Below are 13,902 nucleotides of genomic sequence, written 5' to 3'. Positions count from 1 at the left end.
ATTATCTACAAGAAGTTTTTATACTTGTAGGATTATACTCACTTCCTTGTAACTATTTTCCACAAGTAATATAGCCATGTAACATACCAGACCCTTACTAGGTGCCTGAAAATTTTGTTTTGAATTGCATATATTCTGCTGTTTTATAAATAAATATGCTTCTAATAAATTATAATAAATCAGGCACATTAAGATTTATAATAATTAATAATAAATGCAATAATTATAGTAATATATTATTATAAAAGTCATTAAAACATTTAAATTATTGGTGTCTAGAATATTCCCTGTAATATTTTCATACAAGGAATGATTGTAAGTAATTAGAACTGAGGAAAGGTGAAACAAATCTATACTCCTCATGTGGGGCTCTTGGACCAGCAGATCAGCATCATCTGGAGCATATTAGAAATAGGAATTCCTAGGTTATAATATATTCAGATAAGAAAACACTTCCATTTGGAAAAAAATAACACTGTCTTTGTAGATGACACAATTCCATATTATAGAAAGTCCCAAGAAATTCCCTAGAAATAACAAGTTTAAAACAAGTATAGGTTATAAATCAGAACAAAATGATTCATTATATATATATATATATATATATATATATATATATATATATCCACACATATATGAGCAATTAATAGTCTTAAGAAGAAATTAAGAAATAAGTCTATTCACTGCAACATAAAAATGAAATGTTCAGAAATAAATCCATCAAAATAAATACAAGATATAAACTAATATTGCTGGGAGAAATTAGGAATCTAACTAAGTAAAGGGTGATTTCTCTGGGAAGATTATGTTATCTAGGCTGCAAGGAAGATCTGTGCCCTGAGGTACAGGGTCCTTAAGTGGTATATTAGTTACTTTCTCATTGCCGCAACAGAATACCTGACAAAACCAACTTTGGCTCACTGTTAGAGGGTCTGGGGGCATAACAGCAAGAGTATGAAAGAGTAGTCATGTTGTGCCCACAGTCAGGAAGCCAGAGAGATGAATGCTGGTGTTTAGCCCCTTCTCTTTACTCAGTCATAGTCCTGCGCCCGAGGAATGGTGCTGCCTACAATTAGGGCAGCTCTTCCCTCCTCAGTTAATCCTCTCTAGGACACTCTCCTAGACTCACTGGCAGTGCTGATAGCTTTGGTGATTCCAAGTGCAGCCAAGTTGACAGTGGAAATGTAAGTATCACGACAGGGTACACTGTCTTCTAACCTAAGCATCGGCCACTAAATAAGTTATAAACAAAGGGATGTTTGTTGGTATATGACCTTGTCAATCTAGCAACAAGCTCAACAGGGTATCTGCTCTAAAAGTTATCCCCTTTGCTTCAGGAATTATTTTGACCCATAGAAAGCACATTTCTCTATAATGAAGCAAAACACATTATATATGCATGTATGAAATTCTAAAATAGTTTAAAATGTTTGCTAAGTTTAAAAACATCTTTAATCAAAATAACATGTTTTGGGATAAAATATTTTCATCCCCTTCACTATCATTACTGATTTTTGTATACACAGAAGTTATCTATTATAACAATTTTCATTTCAGTGTTTGTATTTAAAATAACTTCTATTAAACTGAAATATAATGGAACATAAATATAAGATTTGGCCTTTAAAGGAAAAAATATATCTAAATAGAAGCAATAGTCTATGTTTGAGTGAATTAACTGCAATCAATTTAGGAAATGGTAGTTTGAGGGTGTTGCACGCCTGTAATCCCAGCACAAGTTCAAAGCCCTCCTAGGATATCTAGCCGTGCTGTTGCAAACCACCACCACCCCATCCAAAACAAGGGCTACAGTGAGTTGCAGCCAAGCAGTTCAATTAAGAGGATAAAGCCACTTTTAATATAGAAAGCAAGGAAGAACCTCCTCTCAAGAAGGCTCACATGAACTTTCCCCAACTGTGATTTCCTACATAGAGTCTGCACAAGACCGAGGCCCTAAACATTTAGTCATAGGTGGGAGAGGGGTTCATGGGGCGCCAACCCACTCAAAGAAGCTAATGGCAGACTGAGACTACTAGGGGAGAAGTCATCTTTCTTAGTGTAGTCACTGGTAAGTTACCCATGTTCCAGTGGATAGCCCAACACCTATATCCATGCAGGTTACGCCCCGTGAAGTCACAAAGTAAAAGCAGACAGAAGACCAAAAGGCATGAAAGTATGATAGGGACTTCGTGGGAGGATACAGGAGGTGGGGGTGGCCAAAAAATATTAAATACATGGAGAAATTGTCAAATAAGAAAATCAATTTATAAAGGAAATGAACACAAGGGAGATTTCTGAGAACTCTCTACAACTTTGTTGTTTTTGCAAATTGCAAATGTATACCTTACTATAAGAAAACACAGTTTAGGAATGCTATTTTAGTTCTTTAAAAGCAGAAAGTTGCAATTTTATCATAGTTTTTCCTAGCAGATTTTAAATAGTATTAACTTAAAATTATGTTTCATCCTTAAAACATGCTAAAGTATACCTAGTAAATTTTAAGAGATTTGTCAAAGTTGGGTAAACCAGAAAAAAATAAGAGATGTTTATTTAAGCTATCATTTATATTGCTGTACCCAATAGGCTCTTCACTAGAAGTGTACTATAGGAGTTGGCAAACAATGTCCAGGGGGTCTAGTCCACCCTACTACCTTGTTGAGGGATATAAAGTTTTATTAAAATTCAGTGTCATATACATTTACATTTTGTCTGTTGCTTTTGTGCTTTAATAACAGAGTTGAGTAGTAGCAAAATATGTACCCTTCAAAGCCTAAAATATTTATGCTCTGGCTCTTTACAGAGTTTAAAAAAAAAGTTAACTCCTAGAGGAATAAAAACTCCTAAATTAGGAAGACTAATGGATGGATCTCAGCTCTGACCATGGGTGATTGCATCTTTAATCATAACAGAGCACTAAGCCTGTCTGGACCTCACTTTTCCCTCCTATGAAACGAATCCTTTTGAATGGCTCATCACCAAGATTGGGTCTCAAACTGTAATAAAATTCTGTGAATCTGAGCTGTTTTGAAACTGTTTTCCTGTTTCACATAATTGTCTTGCATTGGGTAGTAGAACCATATATGGTCACTGAACTGAGAAACTAAATAAACCAAGCTGCTAGGAACTTACTGTTTCAAAGCTATTTTTCTCTCAGGCTCTTTTAAGTAACAGTCTAAGTACTTGTTTATAGATCTTCAACTACAGAAGTAGTTGGGGAAAGCCTTTAGATGTAACACTAACATACAAAGAAACTCAGCTCAACTCACTCGGAAATAAAAAAAAAATCTCTAAAATTCTGGTTTGGGTATGTGGGAAATATGATTTGATACATAAGAATTCCATTCCACCTAGCTTTTAGGGAGCATGTATAATATGCAAAGTGAAATAAGATTCTTCTGTAGAAAGAAAATTCAACCTTCACTCTATTTTCCTATGTGGCTGATAAAGTTCTGCAGAAAAGCTTCCTTGTTTTAGCCTCATACTGTGGGAAATGTAGGCAGTTGCATCAAATGGCAATTTCAAAACCACTTGTATTTTATTTTGTGGTTTTCCCATTTTTTTGTCTTTTTTGTTCTTGCTGCTGCTATTTCAAGACATGATCTTGCTATGTAGCCCAGGCTAGCCTGGACCTCCCAATCTTCCTGCCTCAACTGCAGGCATGCAACATCTTATTGGTTCTTCACTTCCTGTAGTCCATTTTTCTTTTTTTTTTTAAGATTTATTTATTATATGTAAGTACACTGTAGCTGTCTTCAGACACTCCAGAAGAGGGCGCCAGATCTCATTATGGATGGTTGTGAGCCACCATGTGGTTGCTGGGATTTGAACTCTAGACCTTCGGAAGAACAGTCGGGTGCTCTTACCCACTGAGCCATATCACCAGCCCTGTAGTCCATTTTTCAAGTAATATTTCGAGAAACTTAATGTGATTCCCCCCCAAAATTAGACCTTGTGGAAATGCTGCTAACATTGTCATATATGTACCAACAAGTGCCTACATGCATGGCAGACTTATCTTTCCTTGCAGAAAACTCATGAGTTCAATATTTAAAATTTACATAGAAACTGTGATACACTTAGACCACTTCAGTGATTTGATATTTAAACTACCTAAGTGAACAATTCTATGTAGAGCAGTAGAAGATTCACTCATGTTCTGCCTCTGTTTTAGTGGGCTCAGTAATGATTTCTACTTCCAGAATGTCCAACAGTTTTCAAAGCACTTTTGTTTACATTACGACTTTAGGCAATTGTAAAATAAGGCACATCCCCTTTCATACTCTCAGTTTACAGATTATAAGACCTAGAGAGGAAATGAGGAGATCAATAGCTCAGTCAGAAAGTACTTCCTGCACAAGCATGAGAACTGAGTTCCGTTCCTAGCACCCACATAAGAATACACATAAGAATAAGGCCAGCACTGAGGCCTCTGGGACAAGAGAGAATACACAATCCCTGCCCTGGGGCAGAGACAAGAGGATCCCTGGGGCCTGCTGACCAGCCCAGCCCAGCCTAGTCCTATCAGCAAGTCCCTGTTCCCAGTGAGACTCTGTTGCAGAAAACAAGTGGCTGACTCCTGAGGAATGACACCTAGTGTAGACCTCTGGTCCTTACATGCACATATGCATGCACATTCATATAAACATGCTCAAATACACATGTATACGCATACACCATGTAAGAACAGGAAAACCTAGAAAGTATTAATGATCTACTCAAACAATGCTGTGGAGCCAGAACATGACGAAGCTAAAAAGCAAGCATAGCAACTTATGGTTCTTCCTATTGCTAAAACAGTAACTCACATTGCTGTCCCACACAGTAGTCCTAAAGATGGCAGCACTCTGGATGGCAATGCTTCTCTCCTATGGTTCAGTGGGTCCTCTCTGTGGCTTCTAGGATCCATCTGTAACCAGGTATGATGTTGCGTGTCTGTAATACCAGACCTTGGGAAGAGGTAAAGATAACTGGATCAAGAGTTTGGGGCAGCCTCATCTACATAGCAAATTCAAGGCCAACCTGTACTTCATGATATCTAGTCTCAAAAACAATTTACATGTAGTTGATTCAGATGTGTAGTCTGATAGAGAGTTGATGTGCAAGAGTAACATAGTCATTGTTACACAAAGAAAGCAGGGAGAAAACTGAGAAACTCATAATCCTCCATGATACCATTGTTAACATGCGGATATATGCTTATTAGTTTATAATTGTTAATTATTTTCCCAAAAAAAGAAATCAGAATATGCACTGTTTTGAAACCTTTTAAAAAATACGATTTATTACAAGAATCTTCCTATTTCATTAAATATCCTTCTACAGCATCATTTTATGACAGAATTTTGTACCATTTAATATATGTGCAAGTCAAAAATGTAATTCGCTTATACACTTCATTCTGCATATGGAATTCATATCAAGTATTCCAAAGTTGTTTTGTGACCCCCCTCTCTTCTAGCCAGCGTGACTTACAAATGTCACTTTCTGACTAATCCTTAAGCTTAGAATAACCATTAGTAATGCCTTATGTTTGCATGTTTGTTGTAATTGTGTACTTTTTCATCTTCTCCTGCTAGGGTGCAGTACTAGCTGCTGTGTCAAGTCACAAATTCAATTCCTTCTACGGGGACCCTCCTGAAGAGTTGCCAGATTTCTCTGAAGACCCTACCTCCTCAGGTAACTGGGTAATTTGCTCATTCACCAGTGGGAATCACTTGCCATCTCTCTTTTCACTTCCATTCTGAATAGTCTTTGTGGGACTATTTAGTCAAGTCCTCTGAGAGATTCTAAGGAAGTTTGTCACCCACAAAATCATACTTACATATGTCTGGTTCCTCTTTATTTGAATACCAAAACTGTCCTCTCTGAATGCTCCCAAACCAACATTATGCCAGTTTCTTTTTTACCTCAATACTTCTTCCCCTTTGTACAGTCCAAACTCTGAACTGCATTTCCTTCCCTCTAGTGTTGTAGTTAGACTCACTGGATCTCGATGGTCATCTTCTCCCACTGCAAAACCTTCTAATGTCCTGTTTGCACATTAGACATGGGCTCTCTTTTGTTTATTTACTTAGCTCCTGAGTCATATGTCATCTGACCTCAGCTTTACTTCTGTTAGAGACGAAAATTTTATGTGGTGGAATTTTCCCCTCTGATTTGATTTCTTTTCTATTCTTCTTTAAACTGGCTTCTTTAATATTTGCGTACGAGCATTAGAAACTTGACTCAGGACTCATCCTACAGCATGAGTAGTATGTCCTACAGTCAGCAGTAGAAGAGTGCTTTTCCCTGGAGGATCTGGAATTGTCTGTCAGTGCTTAGCTTCTGCCCTCTTCTCATGCATATACATGCACATACAGATTCAAAAGCTCTTGCCAATCAGTATGTACCTATACCATATGCAAAATGACCAGACTGAGTTTCCTAGTCCAGCAGGTGTGTGCTTCCTCCTTTTGTCTTTTACCAATCGGGATATGACTCTTCCTCTTTTGAGCAAAGGTGATTTCCAAACATATTCAGAATCTTAGAGAAGTGACTGGGCTTCCTCTTGTGCTGTGGCATGGTTGTGACTGGCCACGTCCTCTGGATCACTTCATCTCTGCCCTTCTTTTCTTCCTACTATATGTTGTTCCCATCCCCTGGACTATTTTTAGAAGTTGAACATCTCCCTCTAGCTTTCAGCATAGATTACAGTTGGCCCTATTTAGGGAGCATGGATCCAGGCATAATTTTTATTTTATATCTGTGATGACATGAAAGAGGCACAGCTTTACTATATTTAGAATAAATTATCTCTTCAGGGTTTATGGTCAATGACTATACCATTACTTTCATTTTCAAAATGAGCCTAGAAAACAGTATAGTCCTTAATCTTGAGAATTTGCCTTTAATTAATATTTTCCTCTGCTCACTGACAACTTAATAAGGCCTTAAGTGTTCTTTTCCTGGAAGAATTGAAATTTTTCTTTACAAAAAGAAATTATCTATATCTGTAAACATGCTTGTTTATATTAAATATATTTTATCACCTGGTCCTCTTCTTTAGTATATTTTTTAAATGATTTGATTGAAACAGTTCCTTTAGTGTAATTCTATGTTTTTAAACAAGCAAACAAACAGCAACAACAACAACAAAACCTTCCACCATCTTGTAGGCTGCCTTCAGGATTTCACATTAATTGTTCCCAATTGAACATTTCTTCTTGGCTTTCCTCCTTTCCTGCAGTCTCACCTTGTTACATTCTTTTTTTCTTCTCTTTAATTCTGGATACATCATGATCTTCTAAGCAGTGTATATTTTAAATGGCCATGGTAAATATCTGTAAAGGACTTTTTCAGTGATGCTATCTGGGTGCTACAAGCGAAAAGTAGAATTAGAATCAAGTGAAAAGTAAAATTAAAATCTAAATGGAAATCACTACCCCAAGTAAAGGAGAAATTTTTATGTAGTCACAAGTCAGAAGCAAAGGAGATTTTTAAAGACAAGTGTAATGTTTTCCTACACATTTCACATAGTTATCAGAAATCATACATTTCCAAAATTAATTTTTAATGCTAAGCAAATTGAGGAAGGCATTCTGCCCTAATCAACAGTATTAACCGAGAGCCATCTGCCAGCCCATGGCCTTTCTGCAGCCAACAGTAGTGTATCAGCTGCAGAAAGCTGTTTATGTATTTTATCTGGACTCAAAGCTTTGCACTTTTGTAAATGAAAATATCTACATTTTTTCATTATTTCCATCTCATTTTTGGCATTTTCATTGCTTTCTAAACCTAAAAAAAAAAAAAATCTTCCTTTTATCCTTATGCTTGTTTATTTCAAATTCCCAAAGTAACCCTTTTCCTGTCTTGATGTTTGGATTTGTACGGGTTTGTTTTACACTGAAAAAACCCAGGAGCACTTTCTGTAATTACCTGCAAGTGCATCCAAGCCTGAGATGCAAGAGAGAAATGACTGCAGAGCATCCGCTTGTAGGGTGCTGACTGTATCTACCTGGACCATGGAGTTTTAATACCAAAATGTTCCTTGAAAGCATGACATGAAATTTCTTATGAGAAGCCACCTAGCTACTGACCTAGTTTCCTTTCTAGTGCTGTGATAAAGACCATGACCAAAAGGAACTTAGGGAGGAAAGGGTTCACCTTAAAGTCTACAGTCCATCATCAAAGGAGCTTGGCAAGGGCTGGGAAGATTCAAGAGAACAATGTATTTCACCAGCTGCCTATTCTTTAAACGTACTGTCTTTGTGTTCCACATTACAAAATACCTTTTCCATTCTGATGAAATTATAGTGGGTCCATTTAAAAAAGATAAGCCTACCAAAAGTAATAATTGTCCATCCCAATTTTGTCCCCCAATTTTTTTTCAAAATTCCTTTTACAACATTCTGAAGTTTGGGGACAGTAACTAAAGCTGCTTAGCCACAAAATGCAGCATGTTGTTTCCTTAAATTAAAACTACTAACAAATAAGAGTATGCATTTGAGAAATGTGAGTATTTAAAATCACATTCTAAAAAGTAAGCAGCTTCACAGCCTATCATCCAGAGGAAAGCAGAACATGTTTAGGTGTGCCATTGTAATACAAAGTAATTTTTTTCTGAAAGATACTTTTCCATTTTGATTATTGAAGTTTATTCATTATGCTTTTACTGGATTCCCTAAAGTTACTCTTATGATAAACAGTATCTTGTTGCTTTGTTACTTAATTAAAATGAAAATGTTCTCATATTTCAAAGCAAAGAATTTAGAATGAGATCAGAGTAATGTCTGAAATTTGGGGGGGGGTCAGCATGGGGGCTGTGCTTGTGGATTATCTAAAGGGCCCCAACTATGGCTTAATGACCTGCTTGCTCTAAAATCATAACATTTGTCCTTTGTCCATATGCTGCCTTCCTCCTAGGACTTCTAGCAGCAGAAAGTAGGTATCCCTTTGTTTTCCTCTAAGGTTTATCTTTATGCAAAAGTGTTTGGCTCTGCATGGTTCATAATTGGCTTGAGTTTTTCCATGGCTGCTTGTGTTTAGATGTTTAAAAGTGAATTTTAACACTGTCTGACCATAAAATAAGAACTTGTATATATTGATTTCCTGAGGCATTGTTATACAGCTGAATTTCTCAATTCTTTCAAGTGGTAGGGAGGAGGCAGTGTTAAAATTTCAACTATACTTAATATTATTTCACATTTGAAATTCAAACACGAATATATTCATTATGGGGAAAAGGTAACATTTTATTTTGAAGTTGGTTCCCAAGAAAACTTTTAGGGTAAGTGAGTTTTCTTTCGACAATTTTGTTACACATGAATGGTTTTATTACTGATACAAAAGCTGTGAAGTAAACTCTGAAATTGTGTCTTTTAATAACCCCCATCATCAGATACAGTGGCCGGGAAGCATACAGGTATACTGATACAGTCTCACACTCACGGAAACTGAGGCAGGAAGGTAACAAGTTGGAGACCAGTCTTGGCTATGTAGTGAGACCTTGTTGCAGAAAATAAATAACAAGTAAGAGTAATAGATATCCTTTAACTGCAAAGAGATATAATTTGAATATGTAAAAAAATTAAGCTGTACAAAATATGCACAAACAGAACATACACAAACAACAATGTGTTTGGGGGTTGTGTGTGTGTGTGTGTGTCTGTGTGTGTGTGTGTGTGTGTGTGTAAAACTGAAATTTTCCCAATAAAGAGGGTAGGTTACAACAATATTAGTATTTAAAATGCAATTAAAATTTAAAATTTACCTCAAAGTAATGCTGACTAAAGGAAAGTAATGAGACAAAGATAAATTAGAAAATGTGGGTGCTAACAATGAACTGAGTTGTCACTTTTGTTGCATTTACTATTTATAGCTAAAGTTACAGACAATACAAAAATCTAACCATATACTAGTGGTTTGTGGCTGAGAATGGCAGCACCTGTGGATCACAAGTAGGGTATGGCTTTGATAAGTGCCTCTGCCCACCTTTCAGAATTTTGCAGCTCGCACAGTAGTTAATAGAAATTATCATTTTTTATTGGATATTTTACTTATTTACATTTCAGATGTTATCCCCTTTCCTGGTTTCCCCTCCAGAAAACCCCTATCCCATCCCCCCACCCCTGCTTCTATGGGGGTGTTCCCACTCCCATCTCCCCACCCTGGCATTCTCCTACACAAGTCTTCACAAGACCAAGGGCCTCTCTTCCCATTGATGCCAGGTAAGGCCCCTTCGGCGCCTTCAGTCCTTCCCCTAACTCCTCCACTAGATTCTCTGTGCTCAGCCCAATGGTTGGCTGGGAACACCCACATCTGCATTGGTCAGGCTCTGACAGAGGCTCTCAGGAGACAACTGTATCAGACTCCTGTCAGCAAGCACTTCTTGGCATCAGCAATAGTGTCTGGGTTTGGTGTCTGTATATGGGATAGATTCCCAGGTCGGGCAGTCTCTGGATGGCCTTCAAAGTGTGGAATAGAAAATTTCTAATCCTCACTGGCTGTGGGCTTGTCAACAAGGCTGTTCACAACCCATCAGCTTGCTGCCCCAAATAAATGACTAAGGGGAAGGCAGGGGTTGTTCCTCATTGTTCCCAAGACAAGGGACAGTTTTTTAACCTTGCATCAGAAGTAACATTCTCTATGCTCAGGCCCCATGCCAGGAGAAGTAGTTGTGTGGTCAACAGCAGGGGACCAGATCTTAGGGGTTCAGAGGCTAATGACATATCCATGCCGGTGACTATAGAAATGGAAATCGAGCAAGCAAATAATCTATTCTTCCCCTCCCTCCCTCCCTCCTCTCCCCTTTCCCTTTTTCTCTCTTCTATCCTTTTTTAGTCAGCCACATCTATCACCATATTTGGGAAGGAACATCCTATCGGTCATACCTACCAGTCTGTATAAAACAACGCAAATGAGCATTTTAAGGCTAGCAGAATATTGTCAAAATACTTTGAAAAATGGTGCTCAAAAATGTTACTATTTGTGCCTAGTGGTGCACACCTTTAATCCCAGAACTCAGGAGGCAGAGACAGGTGGATCTCTACAATTTCAAGTCTAAGCTGGTCTACATAGTGAGTTCCAGCATAGACAGAGATCTTGTCTAGTTTACTAAAAGAAAAAAACTAAAAAAGAATGTTACTACTTGGAAACAGACTATTTTAATAAACATAATGTCACTAGAATTGTAGCCCTTGTGTGCTGATAAAATGTATATGTAGAATTCCTTAAGAAACTTAAGCTAAATACATTTTTGAGGTACCTGTGCCATAATCTGCACACAAAGAATCTAAGACATTTACTATCATATCCAAGTTTTCACAACTAGAATTGGATATAGTACACCTGCCAGCACTCAAAATACAGTTTCCACTGTGAGGTTCACTGTTGCTTATAACATGATTGAAAGCCTGAATTTGCTTTATTTTTCATGCATTGAAAATAAAAGTTGTTGGCTATGAGATGGTGGTGAGAAGAAACAGACTGCAGGTTGACAAGGGGGGATATTTTTTGAGTGATAACACTGTACACTTAAATTGGTAAGTTTAAATTAATAACGTATACTTGAGTAAGGAAAAAAATGAGACTAGGTCTCTCACTATGTCGCCCTAGCTAGCCTGAGATTCACTGTGTAGTAGACCAAACTGGCCTTCAACTCAGAGATCTGCCTTTCTCTGTCTCCTGATGCTGGCATTAAAGGCATATGCCACCACACCTGGAAAGACAAATTTTTTCAGCATTATATTACTTGGCTGGGGACAGGGTTCCCACCTATAATCACAGCTCCCAAAGGGGGCTGAGACAGGATAATCATAACTTCAAGACCAGCCTGAGCTGCATTATGAGACCCTATCTCAGAAAAGGTATCATGTTGCAAGGGAGAGTGCATGTGCAGTGGTGTAGTGGTGCATTAGTGAGCCACTTGTGGGATAGGCATAGTTCTACATGTAAACAAGAAATGCACGCGGATCTTCCCTGAAACAACTGCCAGGTAAATGTGGAAGCACCAAAAACCATTAAATGGTAAACTTAAGATGCATGTACTTTGCTGTATTTGAATTGTATCTGAGAGAAGAATTGAAATCTTTGCTGAAGTCTCTATGAGGAAGTGACTGGTGTCAGCCACTCTGCCACTTACTGTAACAAGGAGAAATGTGATGAATTGCCAGAGGGATAGCTGACAATACATGTGATAGAGCATACAGTAAGCTGTGGCCTAGGTGGTTGTCAGACTTTCTGCCTGCTTGGAATTGCTCAGAGTTTGCTCTGTGGGGGGAAAAGGGGTTGGGAGAGAGCCCACATCAGCGCTGAGAACCTCTTAGTTTAAACAGTATTCTGTTTGTTTTTCTGTCGTCCTTTTGGGTTTAATTTTACTTGGTAAAATTTTTTGTGAGACTTTTCCACTCTTATAATGAAACTGCTCTGTATCCCAAGCTTTGATTGACCTTAAAAACATATTCCTCTTTAAATAAATAGACCTAGAAAACATTTTTAAAGTAGTTGATATATTTCTGCTATTTTGACTGTTGTTTCATAATAGTAACAGAAGACTTTTCAGAAAACCTTTCTTAGAAGGGAGATTCTTTGGAAAAGTATAAGTGTTTAAAATTCAGTTGTATAGTTTTTCAATCTGAATTTTTAGAAACAAGATTGATTATTGAATGAACAGTGTAAAATGTTACCCTAAGGCAGGTATAATTGCTTTTAGTAAATTTACCAATGAAAATGTTTGGGCCAAGTCTGGGCCAGCAGATTGGTCAGTGGATAACACATGCTGCTCTTATAGAGAACACAAGTTCTGTTCCCAGGACCCACATCGGGTGATTCATAAGAGAATTCATAACTCCAGCTCATCTTGCTTTCACAGGTACATGTACACAGGTATATATAGCCACGCACATACTTACATAAATAATATTTTTTTTAAAAAAGGCAAGTAGTGGTGACACATGCCTTTAATCTCAGCACTCAGGAGACAGATTTCTGAGTTCAAGGCCAGCGTGATCTACAGAGTGATTTTTCAGGATACCCAAGGCTACACAGAAAAACCCTGTCTTGAAAAACAAATGATAAAATAAAAGTGTGGCCCAAATGCTAGAAAAGAACCTCATATGGTAAATACAAATGGAATGAAGAAGAAAATAGTTATTGCAAAGCACAGCATTACTGAACACATGATTCGGGTGCATTGCTAAAGGTAATCTGTGGTTTGAGGCAATAGAGAAGAGCACTGCAACAGGAGTCCCAGGTGGGTGCTAGCATTCATTCCTCTGCTCCCGGTCTGTTTGTGGCCCTTGGATAGGTCATTGAACCCTCATAAGCCTCTAGTTTTTCAAATACAAAAGCACTTGCCTACATAGCAGGTTATTGTAAAGTCATATAAGATAGCAAGGATAAAAACATAAATTGTCATATGTGTGTTATTATGAAGATAATTTCCATTATGATTTTTTTTTCTGTGCATGGTAGCTCATACCTGTAATCCCATCTCTCGGGAACACGAGACAAGAAAATCAGGAACTTGAGGTCATCCTGAACTATATAGTAAGACTCTATGTCTAAAAAAAATTTTTTTCCTATGGGTAAACCATCTATTCTAATACTTACCACTAAATTCTTCAAAATTTGTTTAGGAAAAATCTCTTTAATCAAGGACCCTTTGAAGCATCCTTCTCAACCAGACATTCTAAAAGTCCAGCCCATAACACAAAAGCTAATAGGGTGTCTGCAGTTATGCCATTAGATAGCTATCTCCTAGAGAAAGCTTGTAAGGCAGTTAGAATTTACTCTAGGGTTTTATAGGGAAAACATCATCTTCAATCTTGGAAAAGAATGCCTGGTTCCTATATGACAATATTGATCCACAATGAATACTAGTAACTGCTTAAACGTGTGTGTGTGTGTGTGTGTGTGTGTGTGTGT

General features: G+C 37.5%; 1 protein-coding gene across 9 annotated transcripts in view; it reads left to right on the top strand.

The window, feature by feature from the left end:
- The window catches only part of Cask (calcium/calmodulin dependent serine protein kinase), a 323,785-nt gene that overhangs the window by 229,996 nt on the left and 79,887 nt on the right, over positions 1-13,902 (top strand). For 6 of the 9 annotated variants that reach the window (XM_029473084.1, XM_029473083.1, XM_029473082.1 and 3 more), the window contains exons 10-11: positions 5,577-5,676; positions 8,902-8,919. In XM_029473084.1, coding sequence (XP_029328944.1) covers positions 5,577-5,676; positions 8,902-8,919 — 118 coding nt within the window. The remainder of the gene's footprint in view (positions 1-5,576; positions 5,677-8,901; positions 8,920-13,902) is intronic. The other 3 variants (XM_029473085.1, XM_021152785.2, XM_021152784.2) reach the window with 1 other exon arrangement.

This window comes from Mus caroli, chromosome X, assembly GCF_900094665.2.
Source record: "Mus caroli chromosome X, CAROLI_EIJ_v1.1, whole genome shotgun sequence".
Lineage (NCBI taxonomy): Eukaryota > Metazoa > Chordata > Mammalia > Rodentia > Muridae > Mus > Mus caroli.
This window is presented reverse-complemented; position numbering and strand designations above follow the sequence as displayed.